This window comes from Mauremys reevesii, linkage group 10, assembly GCF_016161935.1.
Source record: "Mauremys reevesii isolate NIE-2019 linkage group 10, ASM1616193v1, whole genome shotgun sequence".
NCBI lineage: Eukaryota > Metazoa > Chordata > Testudines > Geoemydidae > Mauremys > Mauremys reevesii.
Window position 1 is genome coordinate 16,973,930 of NC_052632.1, and position 21,580 is coordinate 16,995,509.

The window sequence follows — 21,580 nt, forward strand, 5'->3', positions numbered from 1 at the left end:
TGGGGTCAGCAGTTTTAAAGTTGTGTATGTTCAACCTCAGCAGTTCAGTATATGCCCATGAAACGTTTCTGTGTTGGCTTTGAAGGATCTCCTTAGTTAAAGGTGCACTACAGTTTCGCAGTCTTTTTTTCATTATTTCTACTTTCCAAAAGGAAGGAAATCCAAACAGGAATATTTGACCCAAAAAGCTAGTGTTAATGCAGTTTTAAGGATGAAAAATGTAGCACGCAAGTCACACAAAATCCAAAGGTTAAATTGATTGATACTTTTTTTGACTGGGAATAAAACTGAGTAACTGCTTGCCAGATAGTAACTGTCCCATGCCCTAATATATAATACTAGATATATGGTTGTTTTTAGGGCCATTCATCAAATACCATGGTGAGGAGTGTGGAACATAAGTAGAACAAAACCAGAAATCTCTTGACTACTATTAGAGTCCCCTCTACAAGGAAAAGGTATACCCAATGAGTGATCTCTCTCCAAATTTACTCTATGCCCAGAGTGAGGAAATAAGAGTAAAGCACTGCTGGCTACAAATGTGGAGGATCTTTTCCATACTGACTTGCACTCTTCGCCACTCATCCTCATCCCCAACCAGATGTTTTGTGTAAGACCTCAGAATCCAAGATCTTTAATGACTGTGATCCCATTTGTTCCAATTATTTGGAAAAAGTAAAGGTCCTGGTTCAATATTGCTCTGTTAAAGAATTATATCACTTTGTATTGCTGCAGATATGGAATGGATTAAAATACACCTATAACAAGTTATGAACCAAAGAATTATAAACAGTACATTTTCTTTTCAAGTCTATTACATGTACTTTCATACAGGTATCTGAAGAGAGAAACTGTAAAAATAGATTGCTGACTTCAGTGACTAACTTGGGAAAGGTATGTAATTTTATTTCTGCTTAAACTATTTTCCCTCAAAACCTCGATTGGAAATTACACAGGTTAGAATACAACTGAAAAAAATGACAGAAGTCAGAAACTGGGTAGAAAAGACCACTTATTTCAATTCTACAACCAACTTCCAAAAGCCTCTACAGACCAAAGAAGTATTTTGATCCATGATATTTAATTCTCTTTCAGTGGCTGGAGATTTCAAAAGATTCCTACTCTCCCATCAAATACATTATGGAAAAAGTTTGCATTTTTACGACAGTTTTTCCCTCACACTAAAGAGCAAAAGTGGCATTTTGGAATACTCTGTAGCTCTTAACATCCTCACAGGGGAGTGATAGATGGTTTTTCAATTTCTAAACTTTTCCTGGGAATCAACCAAAGTTAATATCTGCATAGACCATGCAGCACCTTATGGTTATCAGACCAACACTCGAGGTAACTGATCACTCAGTGCTCTGAAAAGGTGGTTAAAAACCTAAAACAGGAGCTAGCAGCCAACGGGATTTGTAGCTAAAAGTCACAAATCAGGTTGTTTAATGAAAACAATGACTAAGAATAATGATTTACATTTGTGTAGCACCTTTCTGCCTCAAAACTTTTTCTATAGGATTTCCTACCATAGTTACCACTAGTGCACACCTTTGGTGGTAGCAACAGTGGTAAATTTTATTTTTCTACTCCTTTGACTTCACTTATTCCACAATTTTTATTTCATACAATATGGTGACCTATTCCCAAAGCGAGAGAAAAAAAAGCTAGCATAAAACCTTGGCAGGTTACATAGCTGTCTGAAAATGATTAGATTGTTTGGCAGTTCACCAGTATATGTTTCAAAGCCAACTTGGCAAGATATTTAAATTTTAAAATGTGTTCTTCAGTTATGGAATTGCCCTACCACAAAACTGCAGTAACTGAACTAGGGCATACAGTTGCTTGTGTTTATAGTACTGAATTAAGAACAGCCCAGTTTCTCAGCTCAGTGTTACTCATAACATTAAAGTCTTTTCATGAAGTGTTAGACCAGGGGTCAGCAATCTCTGACACGCGGCTCGCCAGGGTAAGCACCCAGGCAGACGGGTAGGGCCAGTTTGTTTACCTGCTGCGTCGGCAGGTTCGGCCGATCACGGCTTCCACTGGCTCTGGTTCGCCATCCCAGGCCAATGGGGGCGGCGGGAAGCCGCGGCCAGCACATCCAGGTCCATGGGGGCTGCGGGAAGCAGCGCGGGCAAGGGATGTGCTGGCCACGGCTTCCCGCCGCCCCCATTGGCCTGGGACGGCAAACTCTGGACAGTGGGAGCCGCGATCGGCCAAACCTGCCGACGCGGCAGGTAAAAAAACCGGCCCGGCCTGCCAGGGTGCTTACCCTGGTGAGCCACGTGCCAGAGGTTGCTGATCTCTGTGTTAGACCCTGATCCTGCACTTTGACATAGAAGTAGTCACCATGAAATCAACGAGATCCCTTGTGTGTGCAAAATAAAGCATATGACCAAGTATGCATTTGTGTGGGGTTTATGTTACTTGCATCCAAAAGTGGAATTGAGGCCTCTGTTTGTAAATGTCATAATGCCAGGCGCACATACTTACATTTGTCAGTTGTGAACAACAAACCGGCAAGGTGCATCAGAGATTTTAAAAAAAGTTAGCAAAAAAAATGAAATTTACTAACTCGCCTAGGCAGATTCACATTACATTATTTTTTTAAAGACGTTTTAGTGTGGGGGGAAAAAAACGTTAATTTGGTATTCCTTAATATGACTTGTCTTTAGAGGCAGAAAATTCACTGCTTTGTTCTTTCTCTGTTTTGAATATTAAAATTAACTATCATCTTAGGTAAACATTAACATTCTCTTTGGAGACATACGACATTTTGAAACTTCAGAAAATTTCCCTAATTAAAGTTCTTCAGCTCCTGTTAGTGTGACCAGATAGCAACTGTGAAAAATTGGGACAGGAGGCTGGGGGATAATAGGCACCTATATAAGACAAAGCCCCGAATACCAGGACTGTCCCTATAAAATCGGGACCTATGGCCACGCTAGCTCCAGTCCCACAAATGGATCTGTGAAGGTAGACCCTTAATGCCTCCCTTTGCAGTATAGGGGGCTTATGTAGCAACTGTGAAAGTAGAAACCTCTATATAAAGATGGAAGTTTCTCTGGAGGAACTCATCACACAGTCTTAATATTTTGCAAAAACACACCTTTTTACAGGATGGTGAAGGGTAATATTTTTCAATCTTAATTACACAGAGTGAAATATTAATGTATCAATTTATATTTTACACTCACAAAAACTGCATTAAAAGAACATTGAGATTCCAAAGTCAAGTGCTCAAAAGACAGGAATGCCAAAATAAGAGTTGCCCAGGCAACCCTAGTTCAGGCTCCTTGTGTGTAAGCATTGTGATAGTCTTCGATTATATGACCACATACTAATTTTTCTACAGGACCCTTCCTCTTTCAGTGCACAGAATGGATTTGCTCTGGAAATGAATCAAGGTTGTTTAGTGAAGGAGACCTGTCTGTTGTAGCTCTGACTTATTTGTTGAAGAAGTTAGAAAATGTGGATTATATTTTTTTTCCAAATATTTAACAAGTATGAGTGGAAGGAAAAGAACATTATAGCCACACTTTAATGACCTAAAACACTAATATCACAAAATCGGCTCAAGGCACCCTCTTGTCATTTTTATTTATTTAAAAAACCCCACAACTGTTCTGGCTAATTAAATACCCACCATTTAATACGCCTTCTATGTGGAGACAGGTTTGAAAGGTTCCAGATGACTTCTAAGAATTACTTAAGTGTCAGGACTACCATCAAGATGATGATTCATTTGGAGCTCATTCTGATTACAGATTAATAGATTTTAAGGCCAAAAGAACTGTTATGTCACCCCTTGTCTGACCACCTGTATAGCACAGACCAAAGAACCTCACCCAATAATTTCTGCATCAAGCCCATAATTTCTGTTTGCTTTATACATTTGTAAAAGATATAGTCTTGATTTAAAGACTTCAGATGAAGAAGAACCCATCATCTACCACATTCAACCTTCTTTTCTCTAATTTTTCCTAGAAATTTACAGTAAATTGTGGAGATTATTCTAATATTTATCTAACACTACTCTAAAGAATTTGGACAAAGTCACATATTTACTTTTGAAATATGTTTTTTTTACCTTGAACTAATTAAAACAGTAAAATAATAGCTAATCATTGCCCAATTTGGAATGTGTAAATTAGCTTCAACAGAAGAGTATGCCCCAGAATACCCCATGCCCCAGTAGTTAGTTAGGGAGATTTCTTGGGAGAAAGGAGACCAAGATCATGTCCCTACTGTACATCTGGCAGGGCAGAGACTTCATCCTGCGTTTCCCACAGCCTGAGTGAGTGCCCTAACCACTGGACAACGAGTTACAAGTGGGGACAATGTTCCCCTCTACGCTGCCCTTCTGGCTGTTTTGTGAATCTAGCCCTTTAAAAATGCCCAGAAAGAAAATGTTTTGTGTTGAATTCGTTTCATGTGACCCAAATGAGACTTTTTATGTTTGCTGGAAAATGTTGGCATTTTCGGATTTGGTTCAATGTGAACCAATTTTTCCCTCCTAATTTTACAGAACTGCCAGCTAATTGAAAAAAATCAGTTATTCGCCCAGCTCTAGTCACATATTTCTTCTGCCTTGACAAATGAATCAGGATATCATTTCACTCAAATCTAGAAAATCCCATGCCAAACAGATAGATTGTCCAAAGGGCACCTCTGATGCTAGAGAGTAGTTGTCAGAAACAAATTCACTCACATTTCTGTAACAGTAGCAAGTACATTTTTGGAACTGGAAATTTGCTCAAGCAGTTACTGAAACTATGGCTCAGTTGCTACTACACATGAACATATTCTTTCCATGCTCCTGAGAAAATCTGGGTGTTTACATACATATGGGTTCATTTAGTGGGAGCATAGTAGTTGTGAATCCTAAAGAAACTCACAAGGAAAATTCATTATCTGGCAACTTCCTATCTGGAATTAACACCCCCCTGATTGATTTACCTGCTGGGCACTGATACTGGAGGCACTTGAGATTTGTTACAAAAGGTGCTCTGGAGATAAGCCACCCCCCATTAGTTGCTCTCCAGATGAGTACTCCCAAAGCCGTAGAGACACTTAACACAGTGGTTCCTACCCCTTTTTTTGATTTGGAGCATCTCATTTGTAATGAATTTGAATGTAAACACCCCTCCTCCCCAATATTCCTAAAGCGGTCACTGAATCTCACCTATTTTCTGTCCATTTTCTCTCCCTTCTTTCTGGTCTGTTTTTTAAGGTCTCCTTTTTCCTTTCTAAGTACTTTTGAGGTTTTGCTCTCCATTTTTTTAAACTTTGTTTTCTTTCTACCCCATTGTTTCCTCAAATCTCCTCTCCCCTTCTTTGCCTTTCTATGAAGCCTGAATTCTTGGTCTTTTCCCCTTCTTCCTCTCTACAGTTCATTGCATGACCTGTATGTACACTGAGCTAAAATTACATAATGCTGGAAGAAGATGAGCAAACTACAGTATTATTACTGCCTGAGAAAGTTAAGCACTTGGCACACCACATTCTGTAATACTGGTATATGGTACCACCACTGAGAGCGAACAAAAGTAGTTTCCTAAGTGTACTACATCAGGTGTTCCCACACTCTTTCACAGTGTGGATTTCTCTGTTGTGACTGCATAGACCCTTCTTCCTTTCCATCATTAGTGATCACATAATATTCCTGTTGTGACTACAGCAATGGTTCACACAGAAATAATATTAAGAATGTATTTTTAGCGGTCTTTTAGTGCATCATGTGACCAGGCATTTCTCTGTGGATCACCAGCAAGCATTTCATTGACAAAGAGTGCTCTACAGACCATATTTAGCAACCACTGTTCTATACTATCACTGTAAGAAATAGATCTCAGATACACTGGGGAGAGTTGATTTATGAAATCACAAAATAGCAACTCAACAGAAGATAAAGATAATACAAATTTGATTTTTAATTGATTTTTCAAAGTCTGATTCTCACTTTGAAAACAGATTTTAAAAAGTGACCAAAAAAGTTAAACTGCAGCTAAGCATTCTTTTAAAATATACAGTTGAAATGTATAGTGCAGACTGTTGTTACTCATGAACCTGTTTTTTAGCTACTTTGATGGGTCTGTTGAGCCTTTTTACTATTCACTTTTGTTCCTCTTGAACAAAGAACTGAAACTGAAAGCTTGCCCTGCCTTCTGTACTTCAAGATCAACTATCCCTATGATGGGAACAGAGTGGCATGTCTCTGAACTGATTTCATTTCTAAGAAGTTTCCTCACCGACATTTGCCCCATGTAGAGGCATCACTTTCATCTCCCCATTTCTTTTTGAAGTGCCAAAGACAGACACCATTTCCTTTCCAAAGGAAAGGATCTTGAAAACATCCCCCACCAATCCTGGCTTGAAATTATCCAAACCTATTTATTCTGCTTTCTAGTATCTAAATATATGTTGATTAATGCCTCATAACTACTGAAACAGTAGTATTGTCTAGAAAAATTTGCTGATCAACAACAGAATATTTTTCTGACCAATAAAAGATTACTTCTCATATGACAGGAATTATATTTGTTGACACATTTTTGTCTTAATGGCAACATTTACCTGAAGCAAGTTACCATATAACCCACCTGAAAACATCAGCATATCAACTCCAGAGAAAATACTTTGTGAAAAAGTTATTTTGTTATCAAAACACTTCTTTTACTTTTCAGAACAATCTAAAACTATCCAAACAGGATAGAAATATTTATTTGTGAAGAGCATAAAACGTACTTTTTCACCTTGATTTTGAAAAGAATTAATCCAATGCATGTCTTCAGCAAAATGTAACCTTCCCCCCTCCCCCCTTTTTTTTTTCCCCACATCTACAGGAAATAGATCACCGAAACAGATGGAAGGAATAGATCTTTTACCTCCCAGTGGCTGAACACCAGCTGAGGACTGGCCAGGCCACTTGTTCTCTTCCTGATTTCATCAGCAAACCCAAAGCTTTCTGCTACTGGCAGCACTGCCTTAATAATAAACATGTCAGTGCCCTCTTTCATCTCCTCTTGTAACACTCGGCCTTCTCTTTTGGACAAGACAGCATATACACGACCTGCAAAGGCATAAGTCTTATTAGTTTGCTGAGCCTTTCACATCCTTTGCTTTAAGGCAAATACATAATTATTAATTTAGGAAAGCTAAGCACTGAATATAGGGTATACTTTCTATGACTCAGTATCTTTCCTGTAAGATTGTGGTTGGACTAATTAAAATCATACAAAGCATACATTTGTCAGTTAGTAAAACATGCAAATCCACAGTATATACATGTTTAATAAATCACTACCACTGTGTGGTTGCTACACAGTGTACATTTTATGACAATGCTATGTATATTTCTCAAAGGCATACTGTAGCAAAAAAAGAATTTGCATAAATATCCATTAAGCTTGAATATTTTAAATTGTATTACCTAAAAAGAATGGGCTGTTAGACATATTTTATTTGTAAATATCCCCATTGTCAGTCAACTTGGCTTTGATATTTGAAAGTTATTATCTGTCACTCCCCACTACTTATTACCTATTCTCACACACTATAAACATTCCACACACATAAAGATATAAATGTAAAGAGTAATTATTATAAAGTGAAATTAAATCCTCTAAGGCCAGTGAATTGGGCTTTCTGTGGGGAACTTTGCAGAGGATGTGAGGTGATGGACTCTAACCCACAGTGCAGCCCCTATGAATGGGGCTACTGCAACAGCTCTTGCCTATCACCTCCAATGACATTTTCTGCTCTTGCGAGGACACGCCCCCACAACCCACCTCTCATGTGGTCCTCTGCATGTGGGTGAATTTCACCTTTACTGTGTACCTTGTCTCCTTGTTACTTACGAAATTTGAAAAAAAGTGTTTTAGGTTCTAAACTGTGAAATCAGACACAAAAGTCAGATCGTTTTCAAGACAAATGTACTGGATCTGGCATGCATGTATGAGATTTGTTGATATAAGCTAAACAACTGCAAGGCTAAGGAATCCTTGAGAGTGTGTAGGAAATTCTGAAACACCAAAAGGTTATATTTTTATACAGATCACAACTGCTAATTTATTGTACAAATGTACATTACTTTAAAACACAAGCTTAGACATACGTTGCACAAGAGCATTATCAAGGTCACTGGAAATATTCATGGCAATATACAGAATTTATTAAAATTGTTAAGGCAAATAAATTCCAAACTACATTACAGGATATTAATATTATATTTTAAAATATTATTTTTATTATTTATGTTTAATAGCAGAGCTGAACCCTTTCATACAGATTCACCAGATATTATCAGCACCATTTATTACAAAGAACCAGGCTGTCAAACCTACTGGAGAGACACATGTTGAGCTATATTCTGGGCTGAGTGTTATTGAAGTCTGTTTTCCCAAAACATACAAGCTAGTAGAGATTTCTTTTTTCATCTCAATAAAGGTTTTTCAATTATATTTATTTCATCCAAGTAGTTTGGATTGTTGCTTCAGTCATTGCTACCAGAGAGAAGTTATATGAGGATCTGAGTCTAAAAAAAATATAACTGGTCTTTGGGATAAATTCTGGAATCCACTCACTCTCCACCCCCTTTTGGACTACACTGGATGGAGAACAGTGGTGGGTGTGGGAGTCAGGATCTTGGAAGCCACAGGGGTTTGTGTGTAAATGCTCTGAATGCTGCAGAGCCTAGTTCTTGAGGGGAGGAGGGGGAATCTGAATCACTGGAAGAGGTCCTGAGGGTAGGCTAGACTAGTACATTGTTTTACCTAATAGTTTAAATACTGGCCACAGAGGGTCTGATCATAGCTCTATGCCCAACTGCAAGTGGGTTTCTAACCCGTGCTTAATTAGCTGTTTGACTGGTTGTGTATGTGCATGTGCTTGTATGTATGCTGGCAGCACTTTTTTAAATCTCTAAATACCTGAAAAGGAAATCTATTCTGAAGTCATGACAGTACCTCAAAAGTAGAGCAATATTTTGATGCTGCAATATACCAAAAAGCCTGAATAAGATGTAATTTACTTACGCATCTGCTCTTAATGAAGTTTAACTCTTTAAAAATAAAGATGCAAACGAAAGTTCTAAGGTATCTCTTCATAGCTATATGTACAGTAAATATGAAATTAACAAGAAACTGACTACTCAGGCTCTATGAAGTGAACAGAATTGCATTCTATATAGCTATATCTATATACGAGCTAGAGTTGTAAAGAACAGTACCAATGTTTATGTTATCAGTAGAACAGTGCTATGGTAAATGGCATTTCATCAAAATTTCACTCATGTCAGCAAAATCCAAGACAGGAAAAAGGAAAAAAAAAAAGAAAAGAAAGATCAACAGCCTACATTATAAATTTCTTACCTGATCATTTTATTGCTGTTAGCAGCTTCTCTCCGAATTCATTACTAATGGGCTAGTGCCCCCTCACCCACCTGTGGAATTCAGAAGTGGTCCAGTGTTGTTGCTGGAGGCTCCAAGACTAAGCTTTGCCCTTCAGCTCAGGCCACTAGAAGAGTTTTTCCACAGCTGTAGAAACACTTCTGCAGCCAATTAGCATTGAGACAACTTGAGATAATATATTAAATTAACCTCTCCCTTTCGATTAAAAATTCAATTTATATTCTGGTCATTGAATTTGAAGAGGAGCTGCTAACAAAGAAAATTATCAGGTAAGAAATTTCTCATTCTGTTGCATCTCTCCTCATTCATTCCTAATGGGAAGTAGTGAGCAGTGAATCCCAGAAGTAAGGAGAGGAAGGATAAGCAGAGTTTAATTATTATAGTAGAAAAACAGACAGGAATGGAAGTTCACCCCATATAAAGCAAGTGCTTTATAAACTAAGGAGTTATTTGAGAACCAACCCAGTAGCACCTTCCTGCCAAAGGATGCTTCTGTAGAGGAATGGAAACATACTTTGCAAATCTTTCTCAGATGAGGCTCTCACACTTTCTCCCCACTCTCTCTCTGGACTTCTGTGAATAGTTTTCCAGATGCACAGCACATCAACTGCTGCAAGATTTTTACATCTTGCCTGCAGCAACCTTGAGGCCTTGGATACAATGACATGAACAAGGTACAACTGGCATATATAATCCATATGCTTGAGATGTATCTTTAGAGCTCTAGGAACGCCCATTTATGCCACAACTTTCCAAGGGTCAGAACAAAGTGATGAGAGAAGTTTTTCTGGAATTGTGGCAGAGAAGCTTACCTTGAACTGAAAGGTTACTGGAGCTATATGGATAGCCTTTTCCTCATGACTAACGCAGGATGGTTCTTGCATAGCTATGGCAGCTAATTGCAAAATTTGCCTTTTGGAGATAATGGTGACTAGAAAGGACAGCCACAGGCTTGTCTAATTTGTCATTGTGATTAAACTTGGCAGCTGATACTCAAAAGGAGGATCCGATGTACTTGTCTACAAAATATTGCTAGGGCTGATATCCATGTTTTTAAGGTGCTTCTCTGTAGGATCCAACCAGGCTGCCTAGAGAAACGCTAATGTAGCTGAGATCACCACAGAACTTTGGTATTATTATAATATCTGTATCACAACAGCATCCAGAGGTCAGGGACCCACTGTGCTTGACTCTGCACAAAGAAAGAGGCAATCATCTATGTCCCAAAGAACTTTCTGTTTCCCCTCACACCAGAAACATACATTTGCCCATATCAATGAATAAAATATTCTGGTTGAGTTCTGGATACCAAACTGTACGAGAGGCTAATGGAGAATCTGTACCGAACTACAGTTCTCCGATGCTCATGCTGTTAGCTGTAGGTGTTCCCAGTTTGAATGAAGGAGGTCCTGCTTCAAGAGGTCTGTTTTCTGCAAGCGCAATGTGAGATCCTTGGTTACCTAGCAAGTCCCAAGTGCCTTCCAGATCAGTGGAGGACTAGGAGGAGGACTACAACTCTCTTTTCCTCTTTCCTGTATCCTTTATGTGAACTATCTTGAGAGGTAGCAGATTCTTCTCTATCCAGGACATTATTTCCATTGCCATGAAGAAGCTTTGGCCTCTGGTTATACTCTGGTTTCGGAACGGATATAAACACTCACACCTCAGTCATAAGCCAACCTCAACAGGAGGTAGGAGGAGGTTTCCTCTGTGAGTACCCACATTGTTTCTTACACCTTCTACTGATGCATCTGGTACTGATCACTGTCACAGACAGGATACTGGGCTCAATGAACCACTGATCGGATCCCATATAACCATGTTTGTATTTTTTAAGAGACACTCAGAGAGGTGTAAAAATGAAATAACAGGATGTGTACTATGGGGTTTTGGAAATTTGTTTTTCCAATGCTTCCATAGTGAGTACAGTATGCAAAGGTCTAGAATGAAAGTTGAGCTGGCTCTCAGCATGCTGTTTGTACCTACCTGCCTACAAAGGGGCATTCAGATGTGATCTGAAAATAACACCTAACTTCGCATTGCATAAAGTGCATAGTTCTATGCCCAAAGAAGAAACTTCAGCAGGTACATTTTGAGAAAACCATGCAGCGGATGAAGCTGATGCATGGCACCAGCAATCCTAGGCATTGGAGAGAATTGATGACTGATGACATCTCAGGAAATGAGGGATGCAATGAAGTTTTGGATCTTTGCAAATACTTACCATTATTGTAATTATGCCCAGAGCCATGTCTGTTCTGACCTATGGATTAGCAATTCTCTGCTTTAGGATCAAAAGCTCTTCTTGATTTTGAAGAACTGGTAACTACGGATCCTTTCCAGCAGCTGTTCACTTATTGTCCATGCATGGATATAGGTGCATAAGATGCAGCCAGTGCCTTGCTCTGACTACAGCAGCCACTTAATATTCTGGATGCAGCTTGTGGATCGTGGGGTCTTGTACACAAATGCTCTTTTTGTCTGTGTTGTGCTGAGGATTTTATTGGTTTGGAGGAAAATTTATCTAGGCATCCTTGGAAACTTCTGCTCCAGATTTTTCCCTCTGCCAGGGGAAGAGATCCTTCTTGGATGCCCTGGGTGTCGGTAGCAACCAGCGAATCGCAATGGTGGCTTTCACAGCGAGGATAGAGGCCTCTCTGCAGTCTCAGCTACTAGTCTCTCTAATGTTTCTCCAATAGCTCCTTGCCTGTAAGTTTGCATGCACAAGATATTCATTTAGGATGAGCTATTCCTGGGTGTAACATGGCTGCCTTATAGCCATCAGGTTAGAATCCACTGCTTGTCACAAATCACATCAAGGGTTTGACCAAGACAGAACCTGAGACATCTCGCTCCAAGCAAAGTTCATACTCCTACTTTGTGGCAAACAAGCGGCTTTTCTTTACTAAATATATGAAAAACCTTTGGTCTGAATAGCTACAGCTGTGCAGTGTGTCATCACTTTTATGGTCTATGGGGTCTTTTGGAAGGAAGTCCCTTTCTGAAGGTGCGACTATGTCTTTCACTAGTGGAGCTACTGCTGTATCAGAATTTGGCTCCCAAAGTTATATAAAACAAAGAAATTTCATAAAATGGTTTAGTTTAACATTTAGTTAATCAGGTGTCCTCATTTGGATCTTATGACTCCCTCAAGGCATCAATGAGAAAACATGTATCTAATCATGCTTAACAGGGAAGATATTTGATTAATATTAATGAGCTCCTTGCAAGCCACTGACTGCCATCCTGTTCTGGATAAGTTATGTAGGGTTTTTTGTTTTGTTTTGTTTTGTTTTGAATGCATGCGTGGTACTTCTTTCCGCAGCTGTTCACAGGTGGGAGGTTAGTACACTACTCATCATGACACTGGGATCACACAACAGAAGAGGGGTGCTGGTATACATCTCTGGATTATGGCAGGCAGACTTTCAGGGTCACAGGGACATCTAGCACCTAAGTAAGTATGGTAGGAGCAACCTAGTACGACTCGAAGCTTTACTCAGTAAATCAGTGTCATTTTGAATGTCAGAAGGGATTTACCTGTCTGTATCTCATGAAGACGCAGCTTTATGGGGACTGGAATCCTCATGTGCCTCTGTTCTGGTCACAAATGGCCTGAAGGGCTCCTAAGGCTTTCATGTGGGGTCAGCATGTGGAGCAGTGGTGTGGAGGAGAGACCGTTTCCCACCTTACAGCATCTCAAGTGCATTTCCCTGCCAGATCAAGGGTTTATGGCTGCTGCTGCTAAGGCACAACTCCCATTCTGCCTCTACCTGAAATCTGAGCCCCTTTCCCTGGCAGAGTGAGGGTCTTTGGGCTGAAAACCAGACAGGCAAAATTTCCAGTAGGCTGCAGCCTGATGCAGGGCTACACAGGCATGCTGCAAGGTGGGGGAGAGACAGCGAGCGTGATACAGAAGACAGAACTTGTAGGAGAAATTCCAAACACTCCCCCGGGGAGAAGGCAAAGGAGAAGGCTTTTAACCCCTAACTTTCATCCCACCTCTTCATTAACAATATTAATCACTGCCTTAGGAAGGACAAATTTGCTTTGCCTTTTTGAGACCTGGAGTTTTCAGGACTTACTCTTGATTATCATGAGAATCCCCGAGTTCACAGTGGGAGGAAGGACAGCTGTGTAGGAGTCTGATTCTTTCCGCAAGACGTGGGGATCCACGTTAGTATCTGGGGTGGGGGGCAGGAGGGGAGGAACCTCTGGATCCTTTATGGGTTTCTTCCCCTTCCAGCTCAGGTCAGTTGTGGGATTTATCACCTGAGCTGGCGGGATAGCTTGCTCCTGGTCCTTAGACTCTTGCCCCAAAAGCTCAGAAAGCTCCTCATTGGGCTTTTCTGCAATGGACTAGCAGCTCCTCGGTGCAGGGCGGGGACCTGACATGCTCGTTTGACTCCGAGTCCTGTGGTCTGGCAGTGTGAGGATTGGCTGTCTGGGAACAATTCACTCTCTGTAGTGCTTGTAAATGCTGTCTCACATAGGGAACATTGCTTAGATTTAAGGCAGGTGTTTCCAAGACAGCTCTGCCATGCCTGAGTGGGAGCAGAGGAGTCCAGAAAGGAGGTGCGGTAGCAGCAGATCCAGGTGGTTGAAATCACCATGCTGCTATTTACCCAATCCAGGGGAGGAGGAGGATTCTAAATTGCAATTGCATGAAAATATATAAAAATAAATATTTTACAACAAAATGGTCAAGAGAAACTGAACCACGAACTTGTTCCAGGTCAGAGGCAGCAAATCTGGTGGCCTGAGCTGAAAGGCGGAGCTTAGGCCTGGGGTTTCCAGCAAAAACGCTGGACCGCTTCTGGATTCTCCACAGGTGGGGAACATTACCCCATTAGTAACGAATGAGGAGAGAAGCTGTGCAACAGAAAGACAGCAATATCAACACGGAGCACCAGTTAAATAATCATTGAGCATATGATATTCAGAAGGTTCATGATGTATTTGGAGTTTTCCAGAAAAGAGAACTGTTTAATAAACAGGAGGAGGAGTGGGTATAGAAGGAGTTTTGTAGTAAATGACGTAAAGGAATCAAACATTAAATATACAGTACAATCTACTGGAAAGGAGCAGGTGCTTGTGGGAAAGTTTGAAGGTGTTTGTGAGATCCATGTATCTAATTTAAAAAGAAGACCCATTCAATTAGACGTATACAAGCTTACAACATATTTCTGCCCCTCCCCCATTTTTATAATGTCTTCACTGCCAAAAACAGTAGGCTTTTTACAGCGAGATAGCTAACAGGTGTAAAATCCTAGTGAAAATATGGCACAAGCGTTTTTACCACAGTGCACCTTGGTAAGGTCAAATGCAATACTCCCCATGCAGGTTTGAACTTGCCTAGCTACATCATGGTAAAAACTGGCTGCGCCCTGTCTCCACTAGGATTTTAGAGTGAAATAGCTAATGTATATTGTGACATTGTACTCTATATGATTTTATGAAAGTATGCTGATGAGTGTGAACATAATGTAACTAAAATATGCTTCATGCAAAAGGTCACTTGTAAGGTATCATTACAAAGCTTATAATCTACTGAGTGTGGTCATCCTAGTTGTATAAATGTATCACTCTTGTATCTGAAGCTAGAAATATGAAATATAACTCTGAAGGCCTATTGTATTTATGCAAAGTGTGGGCCATTAATGGTGGTTTGGAATCTTGATGGCTTCCATTAACCAGGACAATTGACTGTAGATGGCTCTGTTTTACTTGTAAGTCTTCCTGTATACGGGTGTGCTGGCAAGTGGGTAAGGACGTCTTACAGTGACATGTGATCATGTCACCTGAACTGGATTCCATCTTTAACCTGGTGCTTTTCCACTGAGACGGAGGGGGGGGGAACCCAAAGAGGGACAAAGGATTCCCACCTTATGCAAAAGATATATAAGTGGGTGGAACAGAACAAAAGAGGCTGCAATCATGAGAAATTCCCTAGCTACCACCTGAGCTGGAACAAGGACAGTACCAGGGGAAAGGATTGTGCCTAGACTAGGAAGGCATCCAGTCTGTGATAGAAGACTATTGAAACATCTCCGAGGGTGAGATTTTATCTCTATTCAGTTTTCTTACTGTATTAGGTTTAGAGTTGTGTATTTTATTTTATTTTGCTTGGTAATTCACTTTATTCTGTTTGCTATTACTTTGAACCACTTAAATCCTACTTTCTGTATTTAATAAAATCACTTTTTACTTAATAATTAACCCAGAGACTGTATTAATACTGGGGCGGGGGAGGTGGGGAGACAGCTGTGCATATCTCTCTATCAGTGTTATAGAGGGCGAACAATTTATGAGTTCACCCTGTATAAGCTTTATACAGGGTAAAACAGATTTATTTGGGGTTTGGACCCCATTGGGAGTTGGGTATCTGAGTATTAAAGACGGGAACACTTCTTAAGTTGCTTTCAGTTAAGTCTGCAGCTTTGGGGCATGTGGTTCAGACCCTAGGTCTGTGTTGGAGCAGACTGGCGTGTCTGGCTCAACAAGACAGGGTGCTGGAGTCCCAAGCTGGCAGGAAAAGCAAAGGCAGAAGTAGTCTTGGCACATCAGTTGGCAGTTCCCAAGGCAGTTTCTGTGACCCAACCCATCACATATATTAGTTATCTCGCTGTAAAAACCTCACCTTTTTTGGCAGTGAAAACATAGCCTTAAGAAGCAGTAAATTACACTGAATTTATAGCTTCAGAATTGGTGTATTTACTTAAAATCTTATGTAGTTAGGGAACCAGGAAGTTTTAAAAGGTAATATATATTCCTGAAGCAGTAATGGGTAATACTTCTAAAACATGCATTTGCTGGATGTTGAAAAAGTCTGACATTATTTCCAAGGCTACACTGAAAAATATAAAATTGCTCTTACATAACACGTCAGGAGAAATTTCATCTCATTTTTAAAACTCACCCACTCTTTTCTCCAACTTTCCCATCTTTCTTAATAGCATTATTAGCCATTTCACTCCATTTTGGCCAATTTCCATAATCTAGCACTCAAGTAGATAAAATGAACACCGAGGAGATATGCAAGCAGGAGAATGTCAGGGTGGAAGTGGGGGATGCCATGGGGTGAATGACAGGAGGATCTGAATCAGCAACTGTCGCAGATGCCCCAGTCTTACCCACATGCTGCATTCTGCTGCACAGGGAGCTTGCACAGAGCAGGGTGCACTGCTGGGCAGGTGGGTGCACCTCAGCATCCAGCAGGACTATACCTGTTCTGCTGTACATTGGCAGTCTGCAGTAGAGAAAGATGGGTGGTTGAAATTACCCATTTATGTCCATAAGTATCTCTTGCTTTGATGTGAGGTCTTATATGCACAGAACAGATTAAGTTATAAAAGCTACTTTATTAGATATGAAAGTCATATTTCATGATACACTTTTATGGAGAGAAACACATTTAGGTTAAGTTTGTTGTGTGCCTCCCTCCTCAGCCTGTGTATGAGACCTATTCCAGGCTTTTGGATCTCAGAGTGTTTCTCGCATCAAACGGAAGAATGAAAGGTATACAAAGCACTACCTAAATCCAAAGCATTTCTCTTCAGTAACTACTACCACACGCATTCAATCTCATGTTTTGCTCATGAAATGAATTTCTTGTTTTGTATAACTACTAACAACCTATATCTATTTACAACCTTAGCTCTATTTTAAAGTATTTGTGTGTGGGATACACTATGGCTTTAGTTGTGAGTAGTAGTTTGTACTAAGTCAAAGTAAATACATTTGTGGCTTTGGGGAAATGGAAAATTAGTTTAAATATAACCTCAGTGTACTGGGCCAAATTCATTGCATCAGTAAGTGGCTGCAATTCCCATGGAAATCTCTGGGTCAAAATCAGAAGCAACAAATGGTGATGAAAGTAGGTCATAAAATGGGTTTAAGTAGGTGTAAGTAATAAAGTAATGTAAATTACACAGGTTTGGCATACAATAGGTTTGCCAAATGAGTAATTTACATGTTAGTGGGAGAAAAGTGAAGGTTAAAAAAAAAGGCAGAAAAAGCTATTAACTGGATGTGAAGAATGGCTTAGGATTCCCTTTTTATCTTACTTTTCCTGCTATCCTACCTGAATACACCACTGATTATTTTAACTTCTTAAATCAATGGGAACCTGGGACCTACAACCAAGACTTGGCTACAGCAAGGAGAGATTTCCTTTCAATCTTCTGAAGCATGATTTCGGCTTTATATTTAATGTTTAATGCCTCTTGGATACCACAAAAGCATACATGTTTAAATTGTGGAACAGTATTTTAATATTTGTGTGCCTATTAAAGCTGCAATTTACTTCTTGTCAGACAATGAATGCTTTCACCTGGTGTCTCCAGAAGCATATTATATTCCTATTTCTATATGATGCAAATGCATAAAGATTTTTTGTTATTTTTCAGTATGATATCTCTACTAGAGAACCAGAGATTCATGGTAGTCATCAACTGGACAATTATAAAATACTTCTGGTAAAACATTTAATTAAGTTAAGCTCTCTGCATAAAAATATGTGATTTAACATTTAGCAATGGAATTATTTAGATATTCTTTCTTACCTAGAACTTCTGCAGTGGCCATAATTTCACACGTGTACATGGCTGCCATAAGTCTCTGTGGTTTCACTTGTAATGCATAACGACAAGCTTCCTTCATGGTGGCAATTAGTTGTCCAGAGAAAGGGCCATAACAATCTGCAAGCAAAGTTTCCCCCTTGCGTTTACTTGATTTCTCAGATGAATTTGGACTTCCTTGACTGCCATCTTGAAGGTTTTTATTTTCGCTGGATGATTCAGTGGGATAACTACTTGACAGAGAGGTGACTTTGTCTTCATTTTTCATCTGTTCTGTAGCATCGAATTCCTCAGAATCCTGCCTATTAGCTGACATTTGCTCTTCTGCTTTACTCATGTCCCATTTTTCCACTATAAAACAGACACCCATGAGAGGTTCTTCACACATGGGACCTGAAAGCGTAGCCAACTGAAACCCACTTACTATGCTGTTGTCAAAATCTCGATATTTACCCACTTCTTTAGTAGTCTTATCAAGGCACTGCCACACTGTTTTTTTGTAGCCTTCAAATTTACTTAACAAAATATTAGGCCCACATTTTCGTGGGCCAAATGACCAGATCTGATCAACAGCATTTCTCCACTTTCTTCCTTGCAGATTTTTCTCTAATTTTTGTTTAAATTCCTGGATCCTGTCAAGGATCTTTTGATTAATTTCATGCATTTTTTTGTCCTCATTCAAAGATGAGTTGAACTGCTCCATAGTACGAATTAAGTCACTGTTTTCTTCAAGGAGTTGAGTTACCTCTTCTGGAAGTGGCATGGCTCTTACACTGAGAGTGGCATATTTATTTGGTGTAGACATTGTTATGAGGCCATCAGAATCAACCTGAACTCCTTCAGGGATTTTATTCTGGTCCTCTTTAGCCTGGTGTATGACTGCAACTTTCTGCTGTTTTCCTATTTCCTCATTCACCATGTCAACTTTTGGGGGTCTTGTTATTGTCTCCCTGAATGGGATAATTGGTTCTGATACACTAATTTGTATCTTTGCAAACCTACAAAAAATTATAAAAATATTAGTTTATAAACTTCTTAAAATAATGCTCTATATTGTGAGGTGAATATCCATAAATAAACCCAATTACAAAAAAAAAAAAAAAAGCCAGATTGTGGCATTTTAGCTTCTGGCTACGGTAGAATTGGTGCAAAAGCACACCCTCAATGGGAGTGTCTGAAGACACTGCATTTCAAAAAGAAAGCATGGCCACTGTGATATCTTTTGAAAGAGCGCAGTATTGGGCAAGCTTAATTAGCTCTTGTGGAGAGGCATGAGGTCATGTCCCTACGCCATTTTGGGAGGTGATTACCACTGTTGGTATTAGCCTTGTTCTCTGCGTGCAAGGACTATGATTAGGAAATGGAAGGCTTCTTAGCCACCCCTCCCTCTTGCAGACCCATAGATCAGATCATAATCTAGTCCAAACCACATTGCATAAAGCACTGCTCTGACGCTAGAAGTTAGTAACAATCTCTTCTATGCTTATTTGTTTGGTTATCCAAAAATCCCTTAACTAATACATCTCAAGTGAAAAACATTACATTATACAGTAGCTCTAAATAGAAAACATCTGAAAGCAAATAATTGGTTTCAAGAGGCCTTCTTGTATAAGCAAGACGACTGTACCACACAACTTAGTCAGACACAATAACATAAAATGTAACTAGGGGAAAAAATTGAAATAAATCTGACACACTACAGAAAAATACTAAACTGTTACACAGCAGCAGGAATGCCAATAACCCATTACTACAGCTCATAAAATAAGAGTCCAGAATGTTAAAAAAGGGAAAAGGTTATTAAAGAGGGTTCTAAGAATCAAAATACAATACAAATACCACCAAGCTGTTGGTGAACCCCTTTATTAGACTAAGTGAAAAAAGGCAAGTTTTTTATCATTGCCTTCATCAGGCCATAGAAAAACAGAGCAGCAAGGGTAGGGATATAGTGGGTCAGGGTGTTGATTAATTATTCATTTATTAATTAATCATAATTAAAATCTATTTAAAGTATCGATTGACCTTTCCAAGCAGATATCAAAGAAAGGAAAAATCATCTGAACCCATCAGCTCAGCTTCCATCTGCCATTATGCTGTTTCTGTTCTTCTCTGCTACTCGGCATGTCAGAAATCTTTATACAAACAATTATTTTAGGGTAACAGTTTGAAGATATGCTCTGAAAAGGACTTTTTATAAATTGATGAGAGGTGCCGTACACAGCTCCAAAAAAGCTATTTTGTAAACAAAAGACAAACCGAACAGAGCAAGGGCAAAGCAGGACACAACTAGTTTGAGAAATTTGAGCAACATCACAGTATGCCATAAAACATTTATAAGCCCAATTATTGAAGTGTCAATATATTGTTCATCCCCAAAATAATAATGAATGGATATTTCTTTTCAGATTTAGCTTCCATTAAATCATTTTCTTGAAGTGAGTATTCTGCAGGAAGACCTTCACCTCTTTTCAGTCTTGGGTGCTTGTAGCAGCTTTTGAAGGCACAAACAAAAAAATGCTTATAAATGTCAGAAGCATCGTGGGACTCAAACTGCCACTTGTAAATTTCTCAGACAAGAAATTATACTTAAATTAACAAAATTCATGAAACTACTAAGAAATATTATATACATAATATTCAACAAGATAATGAAAAAATAACGTATTAGATGATATGCAAGATTTAAAGACCCAATGATTTGCCCTGGCGTAAGTGCACTTTGGTGGGACTAGTACTAACGCTTTCAGGACCAGTAGAAACTTTTCTAATCCTTGATTCTAGTTCAATGATCAGAAAGAAAACATGCTTCAGCATCAAAGTCTCAGAAAGACCAACCCTCTGCATCCAGTCAGTAACGCCGGTACCCAATAGTCACAATGCAAATAAATTAAGGTAGCACTCTGCAGTAAATAAGGTATACCCAAAAAGAAGGGTCACAGTTAAATGATCAATTTTGACCACTTTGAGTAACAGCTGACTCCTCCATTTTACTGTGTGTGGATTATATAAATTTGGGGGCTCTGATACAGCTTACTCCAAATAAACATAGCCAAGCCTTGAGGACAGAGAGATTTATCCTTAATGCATATTGGCTCTGTTGCCCTGTGACCGGCAATGGTGGTGTGTTTACATTTTTTTTATTAGGTCTTGTACTGAACCTTCACACAGGGTGTAATTCCTTGCATTGGAAGTTGTTTTGAAACCGATTCTTTCAGAAACAACTGGCATCTGCCAAAAGTCAGAAATCCACAGGGTGAAGATCTCTCGGGAAAAAAAGAGTCTGACCAGGATTGTGTTTGAGTTTGCTCTGCATCCAAGCATGAATAGAAAGTGCCAGAATGGTTGCTTCAGTGGAACCTGAAATGAAGCATAGAATCACTGAGGCAACCAGCACTAAATTCAATATTTTTACCTTTGGTCTAAGGACTTCCATAATAATGCTTTCTTACTACAAGGTGATAATGCCTTAATTTAAGTCAGATGAAAAGATTCTAAGCTTACAAAACACTGGATGTGGTGGTATGAGGCAAATGCTATCACAGGAAAGAGCACACTTTTTATATTCCCCTAATAAGGCTCCAGAGCACAGAG

General features: G+C 39.4%; 1 protein-coding gene across 2 annotated transcripts in view; it reads right to left on the reverse strand.

The window, feature by feature from the left end:
• The window catches only part of EFL1 (elongation factor like GTPase 1), a 152,244-nt gene that overhangs the window by 10,072 nt on the left and 120,592 nt on the right, over positions 1–21,580 (reverse strand). For both annotated transcript variants that reach the window (XM_039490942.1, XM_039490943.1), the window contains exons 18-19: positions 17,975–18,987; positions 6,888–7,072 (exon numbers count right to left, since the gene is read on the reverse strand). In XM_039490942.1, coding sequence (XP_039346876.1) covers positions 6,888–7,072; positions 17,975–18,987 — 1,198 coding nt within the window. The remainder of the gene's footprint in view (positions 1–6,887; positions 7,073–17,974; positions 18,988–21,580) is intronic.